The sequence below is a fragment of the Penicillium brevicompactum genome (assembly GCF_028827555.1).
Source record: "Penicillium brevicompactum strain IBT 35665 chromosome Unknown utg000005l_segment0_segment0, whole genome shotgun sequence".
Taxonomy (NCBI): Eukaryota; Fungi; Ascomycota; class Eurotiomycetes; order Eurotiales; family Aspergillaceae; genus Penicillium; species Penicillium brevicompactum.
Genome location: NW_026623208.1, coordinates 3,995,336 through 4,021,402, shown reverse-complemented (window position 1 = coordinate 4,021,402; position 26,067 = coordinate 3,995,336). Strand labels below are relative to the sequence as shown.

Below are 26,067 nucleotides of genomic sequence, written 5' to 3'. Positions count from 1 at the left end.
CCCGGAAGTGAAGAAGTGAAGCTCAGGATGATCCCTATCTAACCCCGTCGGCGGGTGGTGGGAGTCTTTGCGCCGGGTCGGGGAGATGCGCCCGAGGCTTGCGCGACCGGTGTCTTCTCCACGGCCTTGGCGCGAGGAGCCTGCTTCTTCGCGGGAGCAGGGGCGTTCCAGTACCAAAGCATCTGGGTGGCGAGGATGACGTTGAGGGAGAAACCGGCGATGAATCCGTAGAGGATCAGCTTGTCGTCGACTTCCTGGAGGGTAGTGAAGATGCGGGACAGAGATCCGGCGAGATAGTTGAAGACCTAGAAACCAATTAGCGCATGAATCAATTTGGGGTAGAACCCTTGCAAGGTAAACACATACCGCGAAAGCACTCAGCTGTCCAGTACCACCCTCGCGCCAGATAGTGTAGATCTGAGGAGCCTTGCTAGCCACGCCCAATGCACCGGCGCCAGCCTGCAAGTACGCCATGGTCTGCGCATCAACGAGAGTCTGGTCGAACAGCAGGGCGTAAATGCTCGCCGCAACAACGGCGACGAAAGTTGCAGCGGCAGCAGTCCTTCCGGCGAAATGCAACACCAAGACTCCGACCGCGATATCCTGAACGGCAATAAGAGCCGTTTCACCATATGTACTGAAGGGGAACTGGTTGCGCACACCGTAAGAGAGGGTGATGAGCAAGCTAGCAGTTTCAAGGGCGTATGAGATGAAAGAGACACCGGCAGAGGAGCGAGAGCCGATGAGCTTCAAGATCTGAGGGACTTTGACAATAGCACTGGCTCCAACAATGGCAATGCCCAGGGCCTTAGAGATGGCCAAGGTTGTGCAGGCGGGGTCTTTGGTCACGTCGAGATCGAGGAGGAGCGCGTTGTGGCATGGTGCGCCGATGAGCGAGATCACGGCATCGTGGACTGGTTCGGGGATCGCGGACACGATGGGTGCCAGGTATGGCTGGAGAGGTGTGATCACGGAGTTCTGAAGGGTATCCATTTCTGCGGTGGTGTGCTGTGCAGGAGGACAACAATACACATTTCACATTTACAAACTTCCCGAATGTTCGCTGGTTACGCTAGCTGCTTTGGGTTTAGCGTGGGTCTTGATCTATATGCTCCCGAGGTCTATAGAGTACACGGCTCTTCGTGTCGGCTTTTGATCTGCCGTGTTGATTTCCTTTGTCATAATACAGGAAGCCTCAATCTTTTCCGAGGGCCGTGGATATATCTAGTTTAGAGGGGTCCTACGGTTCTCCTGTCCATTAATGCCTGGTTTCCCTCGAGGTCAGCTTTGGTGCTCTATCGGGTCAACAAGCCCTGTTTAAGAGAGGTATAGTATGCGCAACACGCTACTTTAGTGATCAAGCTTCCTTTTCCTCGTCTTTGAATAAGCTCAGTTTCCTGGCTTCCTCTATTATCGTACGCCTTATCGGGGGATCTCTTTTGCTGCTTGCATACAGCTGAATCGACCCGTGCACACATGACAAGACCCGTAAACATGCTCAGATGTGTAAGAGTCCACGGAGATCCAGTACATTCCTTGTGCCCTAGTAGATGCCGTATCTAAAAATGGTACACTCGGTGGGTCTGATACCAAAGCCGGGCTGGCGCAATGGTAGCGCATAAGGCTTCTATTGTGTTGGGATTCGCGCAGCCTGCGCTGGGAAAACTCCCGACACTGTTGTGACACCTTAAGGCTCTGGGATCAAGCCCCAGGCTCGGCTTTTCTTTTTTTTGAAAACATATTAATAAGATGAACAACTGGGCACAACCTCCAGGGCTGTTGACTCCAATGATACCGGCTAGTTACTTGCCTATGCACTGTGGATTTGCTTTTCTTTTCACTTCTATCACGCTCACATTCCCCGATTTAGAACATTTCAACGCGATGAGGGTGATGTAGCCTTTTTACCTGACGATTGCTTCATTCACGTAGCGGCCCCGGGGCCTAAGTACCTCTAGGCAGTTTACCCAGTGCCGACGAAGAGTCGCACCTGCTAAGCCTTGCATTGTATGATAAATGCCACCTACAAGGCCAACCTGCCCGCAGGTTTTGGTATAGCGTCTCTGTAGAGCTGAAGTCCCACCAACGTGGTAAGGGATCTCAAGATATATATTTGGTTCGACAACGAAACTTAAGTGCCCACATGAATCGATTGTCTACCACGAGTCTGTAGAAACTATCCAGCAAGCATCGACGCATCCCTAGTCGTAGGAGAGGCTTCCCTCTACTGATTCCTTTGCCTGATGATATCCCGTCCCAATATCCATGGATGAGATGTGCCACCCAGGAGAGGAGCATCCACCACGCGTATGATAGCCCCCCACCAACGCCTTCCAAGCTCCTGAGACGCGTATCCGTAGGGTAGAGGGGTCACGGTAGTTGAGCACTCGTAGTCTTGGCCCGTGGGAGTCGTACGTCGCGCAGCGATCGCTGTCGTAGCGGAGAGGGACGGACACCGGAAACTTGGATCGGAAACTGTTGCGCCGGCGGGATGCTGTCAGTATGGTGGACGTGGGTCGCAGATAGACACCGGAATGACTCTGGAAGGCTGTATACTTAGCTGTGTCGCGTCCACGGACGGAGTCTACACAGTTTCATGAGGCTGTCGGCCTGGCGGAGGTGTCGATCGTGTGCCAGTCGATGCAGTAGCGCCACATCGTAGCGATCGTAGCGTGCTTCACAGCAGCCATAGAGTGTGGCTCTGATCATCCTAATCCACCAATTGATCCCCGGCTCCCTGCAGTAGGATGACTGGATGGCTGTGGCCGTTCTCTGCGGCTTCACAGGATGGGGCGCGGCCAAACCCATCGCTGTGTCTGAGCTGACGCCTCTTCGCGGCACAAGCGGAGAGCCTATCATCTAATCACAGCAAGTCATCTCAGCTGATGGCATCGCTCGCTCCTGACTCTACGATCTCATCCATCGCCGGAAGTCCGCGACTGCCGTGGTGACCAACCGCGTCTTGCGGCTACAGCCTACGACACACAGCCAACGCGCCGGAGACACGGTGAGCAGTGCTCTGAGAGCCTACACGAGCGATAAATACTGACTGGATTCATCTAACGGCTATGCTACAGTGTCTGCCAGCCTGCCGTGGCTAACCCGACATGGACTACCGCGGTCGTGATCGACGAGGCTGCCACCGAGGCTCCATACGGGACGATGACCGGCGCGAGGAGCCTGTGGCACTGGCTATCGCTACACTGGGTATTTTACAAGGTCTGGATGGCTTGATTGGACAATCTGCGATACTCTGCTACCAAGGGCCATGGGCGGCTCTGGCCGGGGGCGCGGGGCCAAGCCTACGCTAGCCGAGTCCGGCTAGTTCCCGTGGATGATCGTCCGGGGTGGAGATCCACACTATATCTGACGTGGGACAAACTCGTGGCCTAAAAATCTACATGCATATTCGCTACGACCTGAGCGTTGTGTCTTTGTAGCCAAAAATGGTGGTGTGGCCGTATGCCACTGGTATTTTGAACCTCAGCTCCAGACCAATGTGTGTGTGTGTGTGTGTGTGTGTGTGTGGCTGGTCGATTACTTCTGATCTGGGCTCATCTGGCTGCTGCTGGGCACAGGATAGATTACTTGATGAATTGGCTATGTAGATAACTCTTAATTTTGAAGGTAACCGCTTCATTTCGATTGTAAACATGCGGGCTGTCAAACATCAGTACGGGCTCCTGTGTGGCCCAATGCTCCTCCACGGCGCTGAGGGATCACCTGGCCCAAATGTCACAAGATCTGGGAGCTCTGGGGAGCTATACCGGTGCCCCCGCAGGTACTGGGAGGGAGAGAGAACGCGTTCCTTCCTTTTTCGATTTCCCAATCGGGCTTAGTGCCGTTCAGGGCTATATATACAGGCTCCTTTCTTCTCTTCCTCCTCTCTCTTCTTCTCTTCCTCAACTCTCTTCCTCTCTTACCTTCCACATCTTGGCCCCTGCCACACTTTGGCCTTCTGCACCTTTGGTCTTTGCCACCTACCTCTCATCTTGATCACATGAGACCATGGGGCATTGACCTTGCAAGGCCACCACATCATGGCACCTTCTTCTTCAAAGGCCTTGGGCATTGTCCTTCGACATCCCACAACCACCACTTACGCACAACGCACTTCTACTTCGACACTCGGTTGACACCTCCATACTTGGTAAGTTTCTTCCCCCACTCTCATGCTTCCCCACATGCCTGCACCCCACATCTGTCAACCTTATTCTGCTTTACCTTCCTTGGCTTACCTTTACTCAGTCAACCCTCGGCATCTCATGTCTTGCATGACACCTCTGCCTCATGACTTCATGTTGTCTTCATGGTACTTCTATCTTATCTTCATGATACATCCACCTCATGACTTCATGTTCTCTCAACATCTTCATGTTGCCTTCATGATACATCCACCTCATGACTTCATGTTGTCTCAACATCTTCATGTTGCCTTCATGATACATCCACCTCATGACTTCATGTTGTCTCAACATCTTCATGTTGTCTTCATGACACATCCACCTCATGACTTCATGTTGTCTTAACATCTTCACATCTTCATGATGCTTCCACCTTATCACTTCATGTTGCCTTCACATCTTCATGTTGTCTCCATGACACTTCCACCTCATGGCTTCATGTTACCTTCATGTTGCCTTCGTGTCTTCACAACACTTCGACCTCATGTCTTCAATGACATGCTCATGCCTCCTTGGCCCACCACTCTCTGGTCCTCCTCTTGGTCTTCATACCTGTGAGTTCCCTCTAAGGAATTGTTGAAATTTGGTCAATGTTGACATGTTGACAATCCCTCAGGAGCATCATCGTTTCCACTCATGATCCACACGCATCAGCTCAGCTGCCCTCAGCGCACATACCAACAACCATCTTCGACAAGAGGAGTTCGACAACTTTATTTGGTCAACATCATTTCCACTGGTGCCTTCTCAACTGCTTCAAAATTCGCTTCAATCCTCTCATCCTCTCATTATCAACTGTCTCTTTCTATTTTCAATGTCTTTTCCACAAGTCCCAGCTTGATCCAAATCGTCAGCTTCATCTTCGCTCTGTTCAAATTCAGCTCTGTCCTCACATCATCATCTTTATTGTCATACATTTCCTCCTGTGCTCGATCTCTCCATGTTCATGCTTTCTTGTCTTCATTTTACCTTTATGCTTTCTTCTCTCATGTTTATTTTGCTCGTGTTCACGTTTTGTCTTCATGTCGCCTTTACAATGTCTTTCCCCATGTTCAGTCTGTCAGTTGTCCTGTTTATTTGTTTTCACTGTTTATTTGTTTCCACCTCGATGTGCATGCACATTCGCATCCACTATCTCCATTGGAGAGAAAAGCAACGAGACGCCGATGGCGACCACAGTGAGTTTTCAATTGTTCGTTTTTGTGCCCTCTGTATCTACACTGACACTGGTTGCTTTCAGCAGTCTGGCAAACCTTCTTCCACTCAATCTGCTCATTCACCATCCCCATCTGTGCCGTCCACATCCCACAATCCACAATGCTTGCAAGATCTTCAAGAGGAGGAAAGAAAAGAAACAGTCTTGGTCAACATGGGTCTCCGCAGGAGAGTCTCTGAAGGAGGCGGCTCGCGAAGATGCTACTTGGAGCCAATATAGAGGAGACCCTCAAGACTGTTTGCTTTGGTGGTAAACCATTCTTGCTTTGCGCACTTCTCCAGGTCCAGCCATCCAGATCCAGCCATCCCATCCCACTTCCCACAATCCACACTGCTTGCAAACCTTGAAAAGAAACAGTCTTGGTCAACAGGGGTCTCCGCAGGAGAGTCTCTGAAGGAGACGGCTCGCGAAGATGCTACTTGGAGCCAATACAGAGGAGACCCTCAAGACTGTTTGCTTTGGTGGTTTCTGGTTTCATACTTGTTGGTATCATATTTGTTTTGCTCAAATCCTCCAGGTCCAGCCATTCATCCACGTTCAGCCATTGCACATTCCACATTCAGCCATTCCACGTTCAATTATTCCACCATGCCAGGGAACTCAACAGGAGGAAAGAAAAGAAGCAGTCTTGGCGAAAGGGTCTCCGCAGGAGAGTCTCTGAAGGGGACGGCTCGCGAAGATGCTACTTGGAGCCAATACAGAGGAGACCTCAAGACTGCTTGCTTTGGTGGTGAATCACATTTGTTCCGATTGGCTTTGAATCTGCTGCTCAACAACCTGCTGACTGTCCTTGGAATTTCAAGAGGAGGGAAGAAAAGAAGCAGTCTTGGCGAAAGGGTCTCCGCAGGAGAGTCTCTGAAGGAGACGGCTCGCGAAGATGCTACTTGGAGCCAATATAGAGGAGACCTCAAGACTGCTTGCTTTGGTGGCACATCAAACATTCCTCAACATTGGCTCAGGTTCAACAAACAGTCCACAGCAGTGACAACACTTTGGCATTCATGGAGGGAGGAAAAGAAACAGTCTTGGTGAAAGGGTCTCCGCAGGAGAGTCTCTGCAGGGGACGGCTCGCGAAGATGCTACTTGGAGCCAATACAGAGGAGACCTCAAGACTGTTTGCTTTGGTGGTGAATCATACATTTGACATTGCTCCTTGTCTTCCTTCTTCAACGAACTCTCAACAGGCTTTTCAACAATCGGCGAACGTGGTTTGAACTCGGCTCTGGCTCATGGTACCCCTACACACACTGCACACACTCACACATTGACTGGATGGCATGGCACCTTGGATCGCACATGGCGGATGGCAGATCTTGTAAGTTGCGCTGGTGGTGGAACAAGTGGCATTGCTGGCTATGATGAGACTTCTATGGAATAATCAGGTTGACCTTTACATCAAATGCAACACTGTTTCTCAAATACATCTTTCCACTGTAGAATATTTGCAATAGGATCAATAGCTGCGTAGACCAAATGTGGTGGTATGATGATTGAGCGGATATGGCCCGTGCACCGGGGAAATTCAACTTCTCTCGTCCACATTTCTTCTCTCCGACAGACACGCCATGATCCTGCTGCGGCCTTCCCTACTACGGAGGCCTCGAGAGGCGCTTGTATGCTCATGTCTCACCAAGGCTACCGCTTTACCCTCTGGGGCCATCCGAGGGTTCTTGTCATCCACGAAACGACAGACCGGCATCGCGGATGAGTCTCCTTCGGTATTTCACAAATCATATTTCTCGGCCAATGGTTTATATGGCAGGTCAAGGGCGAAAGGCAGCTTTGTTTCCTCGCTTGCCCCGGCAAACGCGAGCAAGAACTTCAATTTCACATCCCAAACTCCCCCGATCCTTCTGCAGCTCAAGCGGACTCGCCCGCGTCATCTCCTGCAACAACTGCCGCAGAAGCTAACGCCGACGAATTACCGCATCGGAGACGGAAACGCTTGAAGGAGGAAAGCAATGCCACCGGGAAACCAGAACAGAACTTACCACTGGATGCATCTGCGCAATTGTCGAACTTCTCTTCCGCCCTCCCCACCACCTCCCTCCGCCGCAAGCTGGCAGCATACCTTGCTCTGACGAAACCTCGACTATCCTTCCTGATTCTCCTCACCACCACCTCCGCATACGGCATGTACCCGATCTCGTCTTTGCTCACCCTCGACCCGGCCATGACCCCACTCCCCACCCTTTCGACCTCGACATTGACCTTCATCTACCTGACCGCGGGCACATTCCTATCATGCTGCAGCGCCAACACGCTGAACATGATGTTCGAACCGAAATACGATGCGCTGATGTCCCGAACCCGTAACCGTCCACTGGTTCGCGGACTTGTTTCGCGCCGGGGAGCTCTGTTTTTCGCGATTGGAACTGCAGTGACGGGTCTTTCGCTCCTCTACGTCGGCACAAACCCCACCACGACAGCCTTGTCCGCCGCGAACATCTTCCTTTATGCATTCGTTTATACGCCACTGAAGCGGATCCACGTCGTCAACACCTGGGTCGGCGCGATCGTGGGTGGTATCCCGCCCCTGATGGGATGGATCGCGGCAGCAGGTCAGACTGCCACCATTGGACATGACAATTGGCGCGATATGCTTTTCAGCGAGGGTAGTATTGGTGGATGGCTGCTTGGTGGAATTTTGTTCGCCTGGCAATTCCCCCACTTCAACGCCCTCTCCCATCTGATTCGCGATGAGTACAAAGCCGCTGGATACCGGATGATGGCTTGGGTGAACCCTGCCCGCAACGCTCGCGTCTCCCTTCGTTATTCTCTCCTGATGTTCCCCATCTCTATTGGTCTCTGGTGGTACGATGTCGTCGGAGCTGGTTTCCTGGTTCCTAGCACTTTCGCCAATGGCTGGCTTGTCCGCGAAGCCTACCGCTTCTGGCAGCACCAAGGAGCGAATGGAACCGCACGTGGTCTGTTCTGGGCAAGTATTTGGCAGTTGCCCATTCTTCTTGTTGGTGGCCTTGTCACCAAGAAGGGTCTGTGGGATGGTGTCTGGAGGAGTATCTTCGGACATCCGGATGAGGATGAGGAGGAATATCTCTACTACGATGACGAGGACGAACTTGAGGGTGAGAACTCTAAGCCCAATGGCTCTTCGCCCTCTCGCACATCCTCATCTCGTTCAAGCACCTTGTCCACCGCATGAGATGCTTTCGTTCAACGCACCTTGCTGTTTGCTCGAGTGTGTACCTGTTTGGGCGGGCTTTCGTTTTCTTCGCATTGATCTTTTGCATTAGAATCCTTGATCTTCTCTACCTATATTTTGGGTTTCAACATTTGTCTTATACAGCGGTTTGGAGTGGCGTTTTCTGTCTTTGTATAACAACATTCCAATACGGGACTTATACAGTCTATTGATACAATTTTCTTCCATCTTCAAAACCCCTGACCACTTGACCTGCATCATCTCGACGTCCTGCCCTGGGCCTACATTTGGGAGCTACGATTCTACTCTTAGGAAGCGAAAGATCTCAGATGTCAATGATTTCATACTAACTGTGCTAGAAAGATAACAAGACATAATTCATCACGGTCAACCATCTCATACAATCAATCCGCAACACATCAATTCCTGTCCGATTCACCAGGAAGCTAACTTAGGAAAGGCCAGCAGCGCTAACAAGGAACTGCGCAGCAGTCTTCGCGTCACTTCCATAGGTAAGGTGAGCCATGACGTTGAATCCGTTCTCGCAAACGGGGTCACCAGTGGCACAGAACTCCTTGCGCTTGTCGTTGGAGAGGTTGGCAACAGACTGGGTCTTGAATGGGTCACCGAAGAGAACAGCACCAGAGATCTGACCAGCAGAAAGGCTCTTGGCGGCGTTGTGCACAACCATGGCTCCCTGAGAGTATCCTCCGACAACAACCTTGGTCTTGGGGCACTGGCTGAGAGCCTGCTTGACGAGCTTGGCCATGGCGGGACCACCGCTGGCACCGAGTTCGGCGTTACCCTGTTGTTTGAATTAGTGGATGGTCGATCGATTGGACTGGGAATGACTTACAGCAGCGCTGGCGGCGTAGGTCACACCCTGGACGGTGACCTTGTTGTTGGTGAGAGACTTCAGCTGAGTTGCAACCTCGGGTCCGACGACGGAACCCATGTTGCCCATCTCGCCGGTACCACGAGCGAAGATGAAAGTCAGCTCGGTGCAGTCGCCCTTGGAGGTGACGCCGTTGGCAGTAGAGCCGCCTTAGATGGTCAATTAGCCTTTGTACCTTCGACCACAGAACGGGAAAGAGAAGAGGAGAGGGTTATCGACTTACCAAGCTGGCGCTTCTCGACTTCGGTGGCATCACGACGGGCTTTGAAGCCCAGGCCAGAGCCAGAGCTGGGAATGAGAGACTCAAGAGCACTCAAACCACCGCCGCTGGTGGATGAGCCGCTCAGCAGGGAGCTGAGACCGCTGCCGCTGCCGCTGGAGCCGGCGCTGGGGATGAGGGACTCAAGAGCACTCAAGCCACCACCAGTGGTCCCGGATCCGCCCAAGCCAGAGAGGAGCGAGCTCAGGCCACTGCCACTGCCGGAGGAACCAGCACTGGGAATGAGAGACTCGAGAGCACTCAAGCCACTACCGCTAGTTCCAGATCCACCAAAACCAGACAGGAGGGAGCTGAGGCCGCTTCCGCTGCTGCTGTCAGAGCTCGAGCTGGGAATGAGGGACTCAAGAGAGCTGAGACCAGACAACTGGCGCTTCTCAGTCTGAGAAGCACCCTCCTTGAGATCATCGCCGATCTCAGAGAGACTGGGGAGGCCGGTGGGGAGGCTAGGAAGGCCACCAGATCCACCCAGGGCGGGGAGGCCGCTGAAGTGAGGAAGACTGGGGAGGCCGCTAGCGCCGTTACCCAGCTCGGGGAAGATGGACTTGAGAGCATCGAGGCCACCAGTTCCGCTTCCAAGAGCAGGGAAGTCACGGCTCTCGACGGTGCGGGTGGGGGCCGAGAGGGCAGCGCCGGCGAGGGCGAGGACAACGGCGGACTTCATGGTGATCTATAAGGACAAAGAATGAATCTGAGAGACCGGCTCTACAGTGTGTGGAATGAAAGAATGGAAGACTGCAATGGAATGGCTCGCTGGATCTACACTGAAGGGGATGCGTGCTCTTATACTTGGATGGTTCGGCATTTCCATGCTCCATTGTATTGCATTCTCGAGTCAACCGAGGCACGGCATTTCTCATACTCGAATTTTCAATCGGATGATGACTCTATAGGTTAAATTACAGACCCGGTGAAACGGTGGAGGACCCTGTTTCATGCGGATCCGATGCGTATAGTCCAGAGAATACGGCCGGGATCGGACGGCAGGCCTCTACCCAAAATTGATCTTCGCTATCGTTCCTGAACCAAAAAAATGGAATTGAGCACGGCTTAACGTCGTCGATCATTCGAGATCAGATAACTAATATTTGAAAGCAGCACGGAGTAAACAAGCCCGGTCTACGTTAGCCGAGGTATAGCCGTTATGGCCCCAAACTCCAAGGATGTAACAAATGCAAAATCTGACGTATCTCCATTCACTATACAACAACACTATATTGCAATCAGATAGATCCAACAGAAGATGAAACAACCCATGGACATGGAATACAAGGTTTAAGATAAATGAAAGTGCACGATGGATCGTTCTCAAAAATGGGTTCGAGCCGAATGGGGCAATTTGACCGTTGGGCTCCAAAATGGGTGTGCGCTACTGTAAGCCACTCCCCCACACTAACGAGCCATGTCCAATGTTCCTGCAGAGCTGCAGTTCTAGCCTTGTGGTATACTTCGGGGCTGGTTTCAAGGGGGAAGACCCTTGGCTTGTGGTGTGTCAGAATCAGCCTTGCCTGCCGAAGCCCTAATACCCGGTTACAAATGTAGTGTGAAGTGTAGTGTATATCATTTTTTCTCTCTCTCTTGTTTGTCTTTCGGCTGTAAAGCGGAGGTGGGAATGATGTAGGGAATCTCGGATATAGTACAGAGTTATGGTACAGGGATGTTAGGCATATACAAATCCGCCTATTTCCTTAATTTTAGATGATACGTCTCCAGTGCCTGCTCGGTCATGGGGCTGGGAGAGCCGACCATGGCATCGTCGCCGCCCCTGCCGGTCTTCGGGAAGGCGATCACGTCACGCACGGATTCCTTACCCAGCATGACGGCAACGAGTCTGTCAAAGCCTAATGCCAGACCGGCGTGCGGTGGACAGCCTGAGCGTAGGGCGGCAAGTAGATGTGAGAAGTCCGTCAATCGTTCAGCTGGCATTTGCAGGATATCACGGAAGATGAATTCCTGCACTTCGGCATTGTGGATACGCCGACTGCCACCGCCCAACTCGACGCCGTTCACGACAAGGTCATAATGGTCCGCGACGACTTTTGTGGGGTCTGTGAGGAGCAGATCTACATCGGCGGGGCTCTTGGGTGCTGTGAAAGGATGGTGGGTTGAGGAGAGGCCTGCTGCGCCGCCCTGGCCAGGCTCAGACTCCGAGGACGGGGAGAAGAGGGGGAAATCGACGACCCAGAGGAAGTCGAAGCCTGTCGCCGCAGGCTTAAATCCTGATGAGACGGATGCCGCGTAGAGGGCACGGCGAAGATCGCCGATTGGCGTCGAACCCCCAGAGAAGGGGGCGCGGGGACGAGCTTGGAGGATAATCAAGTCACCATGGTCGGGATCGAGGAGTTCCTCAAGTTGCTCCGCGGCTTCGAACCCGAAGGGCTGTAGTCCACAAAGCGGCTGTTTACCATTGTAGATAAAGACACCAGGTCCACCATCGGGGTTGTTGTTGAACGGGGCACCGGCCGGCGAGTCCAAGAAATCAGTGATGAACTTGTGAGTCTCGGCAGGATCATTGTCGTTCCCTTCGACCTTGAAAGCCTCCACGATAGGATTCTCCAAGTCGGAGATCTTACCGACCAAATCGACCGGAAGAGCATGATCAAGGCGAATGATTTCCATTCCGTACCTGGTATCCGGCTTATCGGAGCCATATTTGGCCATGACCTCCTGGTAGGAAACCTTCCGGAACGGTCCCTCTGGCGCAGGATCTTTCATCAACTCTGACCAAAGTCGACGGATAACGCCCTCGACGGTGCGCATCACATCGTCGCCTGTTGCAAACGACATTTCCAAATCAAGCTATACTAGGTTAGCCATGGGCCATCTCCCAAGGTCCAGCATAAATACCTGTGTAAACTCCGGCTGCCGATCCGCTCTCAGATCCTCATCCCGGAAACACTTGGCAAACTGATAGTAGCGCGGCAGTCCGCTAGCCATGAGAATCTGCTTATACTGCTGCGGACTCTGCGGCAAAGCATAAGCCAATCCCTCCCGGCGCGTAGGAACAATAAACTCGCGCGCACCCTCAGGCGTGGACTTGAACAACAATGGAGTTTCAATCTCCACGAAAGAAGGCTGTAATTTCTCCAACTCCTCTTTGCAGAGATTGTGTGCTTTCGCGCGGAATCTCAAAGCGTCGCGAAGCTCAGCGTCCGATCGTAACTGCAGGTATCGCTGCTCGGGTGGGAAGACGGTTTCCGGTGTCATGATAATATCCTTGGGAAACTCGTTGAGAACGTGGATTTCTTCCAGAGCTAGTTCCCACGTGTCCTCCAGACTAACTGGCTCTGATCCCTTGGCCTTCTTCTTCTGTACGGTGCCACGTACAGCGACAGGGCTGTTGGCGTTCAGGCTCTTGAGTGTCTCGAAGCCATTGTTCTTTGCGAGTGCGACGATTTGTACGCTGTGCTGGAGGGTTGGGTCGGAGAGTCGGACGAAGGACAGTTTCTTCGATAGATCGACGCGGGCTCCGAGGTAGCCGTGTAGCACAACCTGGGCGTTTGGCTCGGCCTTGACGAAGAACGACGCGAAATCATGGGTGGCAGGCGGGAAAGCGACTGGATGGTGATCAGCAGAGCCCGCGTTGACACAAGGTATTCCATGTGCTACCCCACGCTGCAGTATTACATACCAGCCTTCTTATAAGCCTCTAAAAATGCAGGAAGCTTAGGTTCCTGTCGCAAGCAAGCTCTCGCACTGAACCGCCGCGACGTCACGGGGCTGCATGCCGCAACAGCCCGACCATGGAAGATGTTTGAGATCTCCACATAGCTGGACCTAAGTCGCAGATTGCGAAGCCGCACAGCAGCAATTGACATGATGCGAAAACAATACTAAACGACAAGTCAGACAAGTTGGATGGACTGATTGCCAAAAGAGCAGGCAGAATACACACCGCTCTAAAAGCGGACTAGCGGCTGCAGAAATAAAAGCCGCGGATTTTACATCTTTTCTTCTTCATCCTTCCAAGTTTTATACTTGTGAGTATACTGCTCCCATCACCACTGCTTTTGATCTTGATGTACTGACTGTCATTTTTCTAGAATGATGAAAGCCTAGTGTGTTTTATATGAGACGATCGCTGCCCTCTGAGACGTGCGGCTCTCTTTCTTCGGGGAGCTTAAGGGCTGTACGACTCGGGGGTAGGGTTTGTGATATATGCGTTCGGCATACCAACCTTGTTTACAACACGGACGCGATGAAGGCATCTCTGATCCTTTAACTTGAAGGTGTCCCAGTCTTCGACTGGTTGCTGGGTGTTGAGATGTTGGACTAGAGCTCTGTGTCCTTCGTTTCTTCTCCTAGCTCTTACAGCTGTACATAGATCTGCTCGTCTTGAGCGAATGAATATCTCATTTATCTCTCCGAATCTTCATTCCCATTCGTATCATGCCTTGTCGGAACCGACTCATCGCCTCATATGGGAACCGTGAAACGTCCTCAAGTAAACAAAAGTAAAACTGCATTGTAATTCCTATGCGGAGTATGTACCTGTCAATTTCGAGAATCTGTACATAATAAACCATTAATCAAGATCTCATAGGATCAACTTTTCACGCGAAGATCATTTTCTCCAACACGTCCTTCTCCCCACTATTTTCAACCAGGTTCTTGAAAACACCCCCCTCAATCTCCATCAACTCTCTCGGAGACCCAAACTCTGCTGCATGACCAGCATCCATAACGAGAATGCGATCGAAGTCCGCAATTGTACTGAGGCGATGCGCAATAACCAGCAAAGTAGTGGCATTGCGACCGAACTCGGCGCGAATGGACTGCTGAATGAGCGCATCGGTCTCCATATCCACAGCCGAAGTCGCTTCATCCAAGACCATAATCTTGGGACGTGCAACGATAGCTCGCGCAAGGCAAAGGAGCTGTCGCTGGCCCTGAGAGAGATTGAGACCACCTTCGGAGATGGTAGCGGAGAGAGAAGTAAAGGCGTTCGAGTTGCTCTTTTTCGTGGTTGCGGGTGTCGACGTGCCTGTTTCGCTGGGTAGACGGGGCGTAGCGGTTCGAGATGTGAGTGTGAGTTCATCGTCGTCGGCTTCCGAGATCAGATGCACGCGTGCAAGTGCGTCGTAGAGATCTGTGTCACTGTATTCATCGAATGGGTCAAGGTTTGACCGCACAGTACCGGAGAAAAGCACTGGATCTTGTGGGATGATTGCAAGACGACTGCGGAGGTCGTGGAGCTTGATTTTGGAAACATCGAGACCGTCGATGAAGATCTGACCGGAGCGCGCTTCGAGGAATCGGAATAAAGCGAGGGTTAGGGATGATTTGCCAGCGCCTGTGCGTCCGACCACGCCGACGCGCTGATTGCTCTCGGCTGTGAAGCTGAGACCGTTCAAAACGGGTGGAAGCTCCGGTGCGTAGCCCACGACCAGATCATGGACTTCTAGACGACCTTCTGTGGGCCAGGCGGCGGGGGCATCTGCGCCTCCTTGGTTCTCGATCTCGATGTTAGAGTATTCGATGACACGCTCTGTGGCGTTCATATTTAATTCAATATTGGCGTATTGGCGAAGAGCGAAGGTGATGGCAGTGTTATATTGCAGTGCAAAGCTCAGGGCGAAACCTGCGAGCGAAGCGGTGATACCTGGAACATAGACGACCAGGCCAGCGGTGACCGTGGAGAAAATTGCGCCGACAACACTCATACGGAAGGCGAGCCAGCGGTTGAACAGCCAGAGTGTCCACCATGCTTGCGCGTGGCGGTTGATCTTCCCGTACATGATATCGATATAGGTATCAGGTTTGCTGAAAGCGCGAATGGTGATTAGTCCTGCGAGACTTGAACCAAACTGTTCAAACACAGGGCTCTTTGCTGTGCTCTCAAGTCGTTTTGTCTGACGGGCACCGGCCAAATACGACAAGGCCAGCTTCAAGCATACAACTAGAAGGATCAAAGCGAATAAGATGACCAGCCAGTTCACGAGCACACCTGCAACCATCACTGCAACCACCTCCAGGAGCTTGGAAACAAAGAACCCAATATCGTAGCCAATTCGGGAATCAATTGAGTGGAAGTCGGCTGTGAATCGGTTAAGGATACGGCCTAACGGCACCGTATCTAGCCATCGGAGTGGTGCACGCAGAATGCTGTAGATCAACCCATTAAACAGATTTCTCGAAGCCCGGACGGCCGCAGATAGAACGAAATAGTATCGGATAGTCCCGAGAATGCAGGCAAGGACAGAGATTGCAACGTAAATACCGAGATACTTCGCTAGTTCGTCGTCTTGTCGGATTGATGCGGTCGGTTGCATGGTGTGCTGCAATAAAGTACTGTATTGCTCATGATGAGACTTGGTCTCAGCTGTCGATCCGGTCCAGACGTTGACCCACCAGGCCTGCGAGATGTTAGTAGCTGCCAAATTATATGCCTGAGCATGACACGTTGATGGACTTACCCTGCCAATCATAAGACCAGACATTGACAAGAAGACAAAGAGGGTGAGTAGCCAAAATGCTACCGAGCCACCCTTGTTCAAAAAGGCGAGATAGACAGAAAGTCGCACGGAACCCGTCTCTCTCTTCTCGTCCTCGACAAACTTCTTCGGTGCAGATTTTGACGGGCTATTCTCATTTCCGTTCGCGTTTCCATTGGCATTTCCATTAGCAGCATGGCTCTTCGTAGCGGTACTCGGCCTTCGGTGAGATGTATTCGAGAGAACCTTTTGAAGACCAGACTCCTCTTCGTCGATAAATTCCTCCACACCATGGCCACCATCTTCGGCTTGTTCCTCACGGAGAATATACTCGAGGTGATGAGATTGTTTCAAATCATCAATCGTTCCAGCATACTTAACACGCCCATTCTCCAGCAGCACAGAATAATCAGTGCGAGGGAGACACAGTGCAACGTGATGAGTAACCAAGACACGAGTTCGGCCCTGGCCGAGCTCCCCTGTAAGAGCATGCTCGAAGACATGACGACCGGTATGGGCATCGAGAGCACTGAAGATGTCATCCATGACCAGTATTCCGGCGCGAGAGTACAATGCACGGGCAAAGGAAACACGCCAGCGTTGACCGCCACTCAGATTAACGCCGTTCGCACCAATGTCTGTCTGATCGCCGTCGGGAAGCATTTCGAAATCCTTCTCCAGGGCACAAGCGAAGAGCACCTTCTTATAGCGCTCTTCGTCATCCGGAAGTCCGAAGAGAATGTTGGCCTTGATTGTTGCATTTTCAATCCAGGGGATTTGAGCAACGTAGGCGATGGCTGAGTCAATGATCCAATTCGCTTTCGTGGCTAGATGATCAAAGCGCTCGGTGATGGGAGGCGGGACGGGTACTTTCAGTGTACCACCAAGGACATCGCATTCGCCGAGGATAGACGCAAGAAGTAGACTTTTTCCAGAGCCGGTTCGACCAGAGACGACACTGAGACTCTTTGGGGGGAACTTCAACGTCAGATCCCGAATGACGAAACGATCTTCTTCATCTTGCGCCTCCACCTTATCCGCAGGCCAAGCAACCGACACATCGTCAAAGGCAATGTAGTCCGCGGCAACGGTGTTGACGATCTTCTCCGGCGTAGCCATGAACTCATCGATACGATCCGCACTCACCTTCGCCTCCAGACCCATCGACATGAGCTCGGGGATAACAGCAAGCGCCACCTCAAGGGATGTGAAGACCGCCATAGCCGTGAAAGCGACCGAAGGCGAGAGCCCACCATTGAGAATGGCATAGGTAGCTAAGGAAACAGCAGACAGACCGACGGGGCCGAGAATCCAGATTCCAAGCAGGCCAAGATCAGCCACGAACGCGGCCCACAAGGCACCGAGCTCTGTCTCCCGCGTCGCTTCAACGCGCTTCTGCCACTGTTCTTCCAAAGCCGAGAACTTGATTTGTCGAATTCCCTGCAGCACTTCGGTCACAATAGCCAGTTTTTGATCGCGGAATTTCATCAATCGATCCTGTGCACCGGAGTATTTCTTGGCGGCGTAGATGTTGAGTGGTGTCACAAGGAGCGCAACCGATAGACCAGCGAAAGCACTCTGCCAGCCGAGAATCTGGACCAGGAACCCAGCCCCGATGATGATTCTGAACGCCGCCTGGGGGATAACATAGTTGAAGGCGGCAAAGTCCGAGATACGACGAGCATCCACAGCAGCGTGGTTGATAATGCTCTGTCTGCTCTTCTTCAAAGCGTCCTCGTCATCCTCTTCTTCTTCAGCGGATGCCTTGGTAGAATCAGTCTCGTCCTTTGATTTCTTAGTGTGCTTCACATCTTTGCGACGCATAGCCTTCGCAAAGACCACAGCAGACAGTTCGGCATAGATCGGGACTCCTAGTTTCGAATAAACGACCCAGAACAACCAGGCCTCCACGCTGGAAGCCGCAAACATCAACCCTCCGAGCGCCAGTACCCACAGGTACGCCGCGGCAGGGTTCCAGAAGGGAGTATCGCGGAGCTCCAACGTCTTCAGAATCTGAAACAGGGCCACCTGAGGCCCGAAGCTCAGGAAACAAATGACTAGACTCAAAATTGTCTGAGCGAGCAACGGCCCCGGATGCGCCGCGATAATCGCTCTCCATAATTTGCGATTCTCCCGCGCAATCTCGAGGTTATCCCGCAGGAACCCGGCGCGCTTCGAAGCAGGTAGTTTGGGAATATCATCCAATTCCATCGACTTGTTCTTCGCCACGAATGCCAATAATCCATTCGCCCAGCTGAAACTAAACCGGCCAAGCAGGGAGACCGAAAGTTCACGATCCACTGGCTTACCCTCGAAATAGACCTCCGGGCGACGGGGTAGCAGAACGGCAAACAGAGCGCGCAGCAAGGCACTACCGATCTCGGTGATTTGCACCCCGATCCAAAACCCATGGCCAGTCCATCCATTGATAATGAACAGACTCAGCTCCGTTGCCGGGACTGCGCAGGCGAGCAGACTCGCCCAGAACGCAAAGTGGCCCAGCACATATCTGATTGTCGGTCGGGGTTCTGTGAAGAATGCAACGGCTTGAATAGCGAGGAAAACCTAAAAGGTTGGGATTAGAGGTTTATTGACATGGGGGTGGCTTCGGAGATACATACCCACACGCCGAATTGCAGCCAGACCAATGGCGTTAGAGGATCTCTTAGCGTTTTCAGGATGGCCAATGCGAGGGCTGCCAGGAGTCCGGTGGTTGTGAAGAATGCGATTGCGACTCTTTGCCACTTGTCTGAGAAGGCGCGGAGGGATTCTTCGGTCGCTTCGCCGTCTTCATCTTGATAGACATCCTTGGCGAGATCGATGGGTTCGTAGTTGGCTTTTGTGCGTCGGATGATGCTTTGAACGGCAGCGGTGGTAGTCAACGCTGTCAGCGACACGGCTATATAGCCTATGATTACCTCGTAGGTCATGCTTCAGGAGAGGGATAGAAGAAAGAAAGAAGGAAAAAAAAAAAAAAAGGCCAGGCATAAAAGCCCGAGTACATAATTATCCAGTTACAAATTAGCGTAAGGTGACATTGAGCGGGGAAAGAACGCGAGCCTCATGAGTCAGAAATCCTTCCAGCTCTGGAGCATCACTAGGCATATGTGAGCGCGATATCACAATATGCACCCTGTGGATTTGACTCACGTCGAGTCACACTCGTATGCGGGCTCCGTATTAGGCAACGGACGAGCGACCGCCATTTGCAGTCCGAGTCCGAGTCCGAGTCCTCTTGATCGCCGATATTTTCCTCTGACGCGTCTGCTTTGTTCCCTCTCTCTCCACTTGGGAGTTTCGACATCTGGACCTCATGACCTCTGGACATCTAGAACGATGTCCACCAAACACGGCTGCACGAGAGTCTCCGCTCGAATCTCTCTGCGTCCATAGGTCATATCGAGCATACCCCATAGGAGCTATCGCGCCAATCAGAAGGGCTGAAATCGAGGTCCATTCCAAATATAAGCAACCTCATCCGACCCGGAGTCCGAAAGCCATCCGTGTGGCGCTTACTCCGTACTGTGTTGGTGTCACGATAGCGGTGTACTTCCGAGGAAATTGCCCTTCTTTTCAAGGTCACCGCTGGTTGAAGGAAAAGTAAGTATCAATCTTGACATGGAAACCAAGTATATTCTTTCAATTAGACGAGTGCGGAGTACTCCGTAAAGTGCATTTATAAACAAAATATCAAACATCGTCTAATATGTATATAATGTCCACGGGTCAACGTTGATAATCCGAACCTTGGAAAAACAACAAATATGAGCGCTGGTACCAATCTTGAAAGATCAATATACTTCTTATGAGTATTCTCTACCACGGAACTCTTCTATTGCCCTAACCAAAGCCACCTGGGCAAACAAAAAATAGCTGCTTGCCCCTGGGACCCTTGCATACTATTCCCGTGGACCAACCCTGAAAAAAAGAGAGCTTATACTCCGTACAAGCCCGACCTCGGGATCCGCGAGAGCCCACTTCGCAAGGTTCCAGGGGTAATGCTTATATTCTCCAAGGTTTATGCTCCGTAGTCTGTACGGAGTACTCACCTTCAGGCTTCACTTGTTGGACGGGGTCTGAGCAAGGTTTGACCCCGGATACCGTCTCCCGCGGTATCACATCCAGGGATTCCAGTAGAGACTACTCCGCACTCCGAACCCGTTACATTGGAAGATGCTTGGAGTTCATATACTGTGATACCCTGATAGTCGGAATCCACCTGAGCGCATGGAGGATACTCCCTGGATTGCGGAGTTGGGCCTGCAGAACTTGTCTCACTGCTCACACCGCGTCACAAATGGCTGGTGTGAACTCCGCATGAATTCCTTCACCCCGAGGGGATCTTCACTGCACCGGCACAAGACTACTGCACGGAGTACGGAGTACATGTGCTGCATAATCTGAGATTTGGAATGTGCTTGATGCAGCTAGTGAAGGTCGTGCATGCGGGGCTGCGTATGGAGGACTTGGCTCACTTTTCTAGGTTACCAGGGATCATTAGAGCTAGATTTCTTGGAATTATGGGATTGTTTGACAATTTCCAGATACAACATGAGGTTCATATTGCAATGTGTAGTTCCTTGGATGTCAAGTAACGGACTGGATCTCGCAGCTGTGTCCAGGTGGATCGGCAATAATATCCCTGCGCCGTGGCTGCACAGTCAACATGATGCATGTTCTCAAGTGGGTCGCTGAGATCGTCCATTGGCTCTGTGGTGCCCAGTATGGAAAAAGGAAGATCTGCTATCCACTGTAAGAGACCGCATTCCAGGTTTGGAGAGGCAGTTCTCTTCGATGATCGTGAGCCTTTAACTGAGCACATACAGAATTCTTAAGGTCGACAGGATCTCGACACAAACATAGATGACAATTGTCTCATGGCCCAATGAGAGATCATACTGAAAAGAAACAATAAAAAAAATCAATATCATTAGAAAGAGTTGTGCCTATATGAGATACGATTTAATCAACATACTTCAAAGTTAACAATTTGAAAACGCGGACTGGCATCCCTCCTCGCCCGATAAAGATATATACCACATCACAACCAGGTTTAGGCTTCTCAAAGAGTCCACCGCTCACGGCGCACAGTCGATTTATTCGCCGGGTTCACAGCAACACTCTGTGGATTGTGGAAGATGTCTTTCGGATCAATCCGAGTCTTGATATCCTGAAGGCGCGGCAGGTTCGTTCCCCAGTACGCCATCTGTCCATTTTTCATGAACGGGTCCACATACCCAGGATAAGAGCGCAGGGGGCCCGGAGGCCGATTACCGAGAATAACATCGTGAAGACGGTTGAGGAAGCGCTTGGCGATGTAGCTCGGGGGCTCAAATCCGACGACGGCATAGGACTGCATCCACATCACCGCGTCGCGGTGAACATAGGCGGTCGCGTCTATGGGAACGTCGTTAGTGGCTCCAGCCTCCAAGTTGAAGATGATCCACCATGCCTCGGTGCCCTTGGGTGCCGAGTCGAGGTATGTGAACAAGGCGACCAGAGCGTGTTCGTCGAACAATTGGTCAGCGGTGAAGGACACTGATTTGGAATAGAAGGATGTAAGCAAGCTACCGAAGATCTGAATCAGGTAGTCTTCAGCCGTGTGTGCTATCAAGGACAGCCAGCTGGTGATATATGCCACGTTTCCCATGCTCTGGAACGGCAGATTGTTCTCTTGTTGGAAGTCCCGGAACTCCTCTTCAGTGCCAAAGAAGCTGCTTAATATCAGAATACCATCCTGGAAGATTGTCAGCTGGGAGGAGTAGTTGCGAGTGATATTTGGCTTCGCGATGAGAGACTGCCAGTCGAGGAAGAGTTTGACTCTATCAAGCACGCCGCCCTGACTGAAAAGGTACGTGTACTGCAGAGCGGCTTTGGGAAGAGGATGAGTGCGAACTTTGAATTGAGTGACGATTCCAAAGCTTGCAGCCGCGCCTTTCACAGCCCAAAACACATCTTGGTTCTGGGTATCCGATGCAGTTACGACGCTGGAGTTGGCCAGAACTACCTCCGCCTCCACAACGTGATCCAAGGATGTTCCCCATTGCCGAGACATAAGGCCGAGACCACCGATGGTGAAGTGACCACCAACGCCGACTTGAAGACAGGAGCCGTGAGCCATCGCTCGTCCCCCTGAGTGTAGCAGACGGTCCTGAACATCCCCCAAGTGTGTACCGGCACCGATAGTAGCGACGTAAGTGTTCGGGTCCATGTCGAAGTGTTGGAAATTCTTCAGGTCGACGACAACGTTGCCGTCAACTCCACCGAGGCCTATATTCACAGAGAGATTAGTTAATTGTCATTCAACTTGGGAGACTAACATACCATAGTTTCCATAGCTGTGGCCTCCACTGTACGCTTGAACCTTGTAGTTCGACTCAGCAGCACAACGTACAATCTCAGCAACCTGTTGCGTCGTCTTGGGATAGGTAATCACCGATGGAAGGACAGGACAGGCAAGATTGTATGACGGCAAGCCGCGGATTTCGTACAGGATATCACCCCGAAAGTCAACGAGATCAGTGTTGTTTCCAACAGCGGACAAGAAGCAGGAGCGGCCTGGAAGACTGTTTGAGTTCCCCATGCTGAGTTGAAAAGGTATCAAAGGCTCGACGAGGACAAGAGAGCACAGGATGTGGAAGTCGAGATGGGATTTGACAGCATTATGTAGGAGGTACGACCGTCCTTGCCTTCACAAGCGCAACATGAAGGTCGCTCTTCCCGCATGATCTGTTTCCCTTTTCTGTCTCTCATCTTCTGTTGATGTCGTGAAAGGACTCTGCTCGATGGTTGGATTCTGCATTTTCAATAGCTCTTTGTCAGTCCAGTCAGTCTGATACCACAGCCAAACCCAACATCATAGAAAACAAATTCCAAGATAGTTAAAAGCAGACCTCACAAATGGTTGCTCAGCATGCAAATTGTCATACAACATCCAGCTGTAACACCATGGCAAAGCCGTCAAACATCTTCATATGAAAGCCGAGATGGAGACGGGAAATCCACGGGAGTGAAGCCCGGGGACCACAGAACGGCGACGTCGATGGTCCCCGAGCCGCAAGAATGTGCAAACCCTATTGCGACTCCTTTCCATGACTTCCGATATCCTAATGCCTTCAACTTTTCCTATACGCTTGACATCTTTTGTGCTTCATACGTGCAAGTCGCTTCCAATGACATCAGTGACCGAAAAACCTTAATTCCGAGATCGACGAATCGTCCAGATGTTCACTCCATTTCACACCTCGCTAGGTGCTCTATTGCTATACCAGGGTTCATCCGGCCTGCTCTATCACAACGGTGCGGTTTTCGGAATTTCCTCTCTGCTATCCGGGTGCGCGTTCAATCCCAATCGTGATAATCTCCCCATCATCGCGGGCCTGTTGTCTGGCTTGGTGCCGGTCTACTTGTTTGCACCATCGTTGATCCCAAGCTACGCGGCACCACCGGATTCATGGGCTTCTGCTGTTGCGACGCTGGGGGTAGGATTTTTGCTAGGATGGGGAACAAAGGTGAGTCGGAGAGATATACAAGCCAGCCCCGGTGACTAATATGGAAGTGTAGAACGGTAAAGGATGTACTTCGGGACATATGCTGTGTGGAATTTCACGTCTATCGCCTCGATCCTTCATTGCCACAGCGACATTCTTCACGGTGGCTTTGATGACAGCGAATTTCGTCGACGGGGGTTCCAATATCCCATCATGTGATGCAATGCCATGCTATATGCCAGCGTATCCATCTGCGTCGGAGGCGGTGTTCATGAGCAGCACAGTTGTGCTAGCCGCGATCACAAATCGCATCATTGTTCCAAGACTTCAGCGGTCGGAGAGAACACGGGTCATGTTCTCTTACATTGCCGGTCTGGAGTTCGGCCTCGGGCTTCTGATTTCAGGGATGGCAAACTCAGGCAAAGTACTTGGGTTCTTTGCCTTCTTAACAGACCCGTCACGATGGGATCCATCGCTGGCATTGATCATCATATTTGGCATTGGACCATCATTGACGGCATATCTCATGAAGAAACCCGGACAATCGGTCGAAAGGGGAGAAACGGCCGCGAAACCGACACTCGCAGAGGCATGGCGGCTGCCAACGGCGACGTTGCGAGATATCGACTGGCGATTCATTGCCGGGTCGGCTGCATTCGGCTTGGCTTGGGGTCTGAGAGGAGTCTGCCCCGGGCCTGCTATTCTGCGGGCAGCCATGCAGCCAGCCTGGGGGTTGATCACGATGAGTGGGTACTTGCTGGGGAACTTTGTTTAAATCCATGGGGGTAAATCCGGTATCGAACAACCACGAGTGGTTTGGGGACAACCCAAAAGTAAAACAGACTCAGGAACTGTGTCCATGACTTGATTAGCACAGTAAATAATATCATAAAATGTATTATGTACACAATCAAATTGGCCTGAAATATGAAATGTTCGCTCGAATAAAATGCTTGGGGTATATGGAATTGAGGAAGAGGCAGAAGACGTGAGGCGCAAAATGAGATCAACGTGGGCAATGGAAGAACGGCTTACAACTCAGTCTTCTTGTTCAGGCGAATAGCCTCCGATGCAATAGACTCCTCGTCACTGCGTGTCGCACTAGTAGCCGGATGGTCGAAATAGCCCTCCAGTTCCATCCACTCGGCAGCAAAGGCGGTGATAATCATACTCCAATCTTCGACGGTGTCCAAGTCCAAATGTTCACCGTCATCGTCGATCGTATGCCAGACTTTAGGGAATCCCTTAAAAGGCGCAAAATCGATAAGATGTAGGATTTCAACACCCTTGGCAAGGAACGGAAGATGGTCATCCTGAATTCCACCAGAAGGAGTAAGATTGTGCGCATCTTTGTCAGCGTCAATGAACCACGAATCAGTCGAGGCAGCTTTGGATTGTTTGAGCGCCTTAAAACGCTTTTCCAGTTCACCTAGGCTCTGATATGCCCAATGGGTAGTCTCATAGTAAGACATGATCGAAGGATCCTTCGCGCCCAGCAAGTCCAAAAGGACGAAAAGAGCGATTGACGAGAGTGGAGTTCTGAACTCCGACATCGCGGGATAGTACTGATCGCTCCAGTGTGTCGCCAAGGCACGCGCACCATACAGAGAGTCTGTAGCTGTCCACTGGTCGAACGCCTCCTCACCATCGAGAAAGATAACTTGAATACCCTGTTCTTCTGAGATGTACTCAGATAGTCCCTGCTGCTGAAGAGCGGTCCACTTCTTTTCCAGCGCAGCATCGATACTTCGCATCGCATGCATGATCATGGCGCATGGCGCAGCGCTGTCAATACCTCCGATGAACCCTTTGGGCTCTATCTTGCTATCATAATGGGCAACCAGTGTCAGTCGCCCAACGTCGCCAACCTGGGCCCAGGGAGGGTCGCGTGTCGCGATGAAATTCTTGAACGAGATCTCTTTTCCTTTCGATGTTGGTGTTTTGGCGGTCGAATTCTGGACCTCTACTTTCCATGCCGGTAACGTCTCGCGGAAGAAGTCGGCGAAGTGATTGAGCACCGCGGTTGAACCTGGGGTGCCAGGGACACGAGTCTGGAGAATCGGGGAGAGCAACGCGCCGTTTTTGATATCGAAATCATTATTTGGACGAGGGAGGTTTTTGAGCGTCTCATCCGATAATGCCTCATAGGCTTGCACATTAACGACGAGAAACACGCCGAGGCATAATGACACAATTCGAGCAACGCTGGTATATGCTCGAAGCATAGTTGCAAGATTTGAAACGCAGCCAAGGATGGAAAAAGAGCAAGAGATATGGTGCAGAATACGGCCCCAAAATATCTCCAGTCGAGCATCAACAACGTTCAAAGCGGGTGTTACAGCGTGTCTTGTACACTCATCACATGACACGCCGCATGTTATTGCCGGAATTAATGATGCTCACTGGTG

The 26,067-nt window shown here is 51.6% G+C and overlaps 10 protein-coding genes across 10 annotated transcripts; 4 read left to right on the top strand and 6 right to left on the bottom strand.

Annotated features, from left to right (window-relative positions):
- Nucleotides 1-38: 38 nt before the first annotated feature.
- On the bottom strand, nt 39-993 carry N7506_007378 (putative monosaccharide-P-dolichol utilization protein; the record flags this gene model as incomplete). The annotated part of the gene is made up of 2 exons (XM_056956671.1): nt 39-305; nt 367-993. The coding sequence occupies 2 exons, from the start codon at nt 991-993 to the stop codon at nt 39-41; spliced, it is 894 nt and encodes a 297-aa protein (XP_056811005.1).
- Nucleotides 994-3,107: 2,114 nt separating this feature from the next.
- N7506_007377 (uncharacterized protein) lies at nt 3,108-3,311 on the top strand (the record flags this gene model as incomplete). Its single annotated transcript, XM_056956670.1, has 1 exon — nt 3,108-3,311. One exon carries the CDS (start codon nt 3,108-3,110, stop codon nt 3,309-3,311), a length of 204 nt encoding a protein of 67 aa, XP_056811004.1.
- Nucleotides 3,312-5,988: 2,677 nt separating this feature from the next.
- On the top strand, nt 5,989-6,432 carry N7506_007376 (uncharacterized protein; the record flags this gene model as incomplete). The annotated part of the gene is made up of 1 exon (XM_056956669.1): nt 5,989-6,432. The coding sequence occupies one exon, from the start codon at nt 5,989-5,991 to the stop codon at nt 6,430-6,432; it is 444 nt and encodes a 147-aa protein (XP_056811003.1).
- A 533-nt stretch (nt 6,433-6,965) lies between these two features.
- On the top strand, nt 6,966-8,563 carry cox10 (protoheme IX farnesyltransferase; the record flags this gene model as incomplete). The annotated part of the gene is made up of 2 exons (XM_056956668.1): nt 6,966-7,118; nt 7,163-8,563. The coding sequence occupies 2 exons, from the start codon at nt 6,966-6,968 to the stop codon at nt 8,561-8,563; spliced, it is 1,554 nt and encodes a 517-aa protein (XP_056811002.1).
- A 451-nt stretch (nt 8,564-9,014) lies between these two features.
- On the bottom strand, nt 9,015-10,399 carry N7506_007374 (carbohydrate esterase family 5 protein; the record flags this gene model as incomplete). Its single annotated transcript, XM_056956667.1, has 3 exons — nt 9,015-9,368; nt 9,420-9,607; nt 9,682-10,399. The coding sequence occupies 3 exons, from the start codon at nt 10,397-10,399 to the stop codon at nt 9,015-9,017; spliced, it is 1,260 nt and encodes a 419-aa protein (XP_056811001.1).
- Nucleotides 10,400-11,415: 1,016 nt separating this feature from the next.
- Nucleotides 11,416-13,553, bottom strand: N7506_007373 (aspartate--tRNA ligase MSD1; the record flags this gene model as incomplete). The annotated part of the gene is made up of 3 exons (XM_056956666.1): nt 11,416-12,534; nt 12,583-13,292; nt 13,367-13,553. The coding sequence occupies 3 exons, from the start codon at nt 13,551-13,553 to the stop codon at nt 11,416-11,418; spliced, it is 2,016 nt and encodes a 671-aa protein (XP_056811000.1).
- Nucleotides 13,554-14,288: 735 nt separating this feature from the next.
- Nucleotides 14,289-19,099, bottom strand: N7506_007372 (putative ABC bile acid transporter; the record flags this gene model as incomplete). The annotated part of the gene is made up of 3 exons (XM_056956665.1): nt 14,289-16,091; nt 16,152-18,734; nt 18,791-19,099. 3 exons carry the CDS (start codon nt 19,097-19,099, stop codon nt 14,289-14,291), a joined length of 4,695 nt encoding a protein of 1,564 aa, XP_056810999.1.
- A 2,132-nt stretch (nt 19,100-21,231) lies between these two features.
- N7506_007371 (FAD-binding oxidoreductase) lies at nt 21,232-22,752 on the bottom strand (the record flags this gene model as incomplete). The annotated part of the gene is made up of 2 exons (XM_056956664.1): nt 21,232-22,439; nt 22,494-22,752. The coding sequence occupies 2 exons, from the start codon at nt 22,750-22,752 to the stop codon at nt 21,232-21,234; spliced, it is 1,467 nt and encodes a 488-aa protein (XP_056810998.1).
- A 640-nt stretch (nt 22,753-23,392) lies between these two features.
- Nucleotides 23,393-24,434, top strand: N7506_007370 (YeeE/YedE family protein; the record flags this gene model as incomplete). The annotated part of the gene is made up of 2 exons (XM_056956663.1): nt 23,393-23,680; nt 23,733-24,434. The coding sequence occupies 2 exons, from the start codon at nt 23,393-23,395 to the stop codon at nt 24,432-24,434; spliced, it is 990 nt and encodes a 329-aa protein (XP_056810997.1).
- A 256-nt stretch (nt 24,435-24,690) lies between these two features.
- On the bottom strand, nt 24,691-25,884 carry N7506_007369 (glutaminyl-peptide cyclotransferase family protein; the record flags this gene model as incomplete). The annotated part of the gene is made up of 1 exon (XM_056956662.1): nt 24,691-25,884. One exon carries the CDS (start codon nt 25,882-25,884, stop codon nt 24,691-24,693), a length of 1,194 nt encoding a protein of 397 aa, XP_056810996.1.
- Nucleotides 25,885-26,067: the final 183 nt, after the last annotated feature.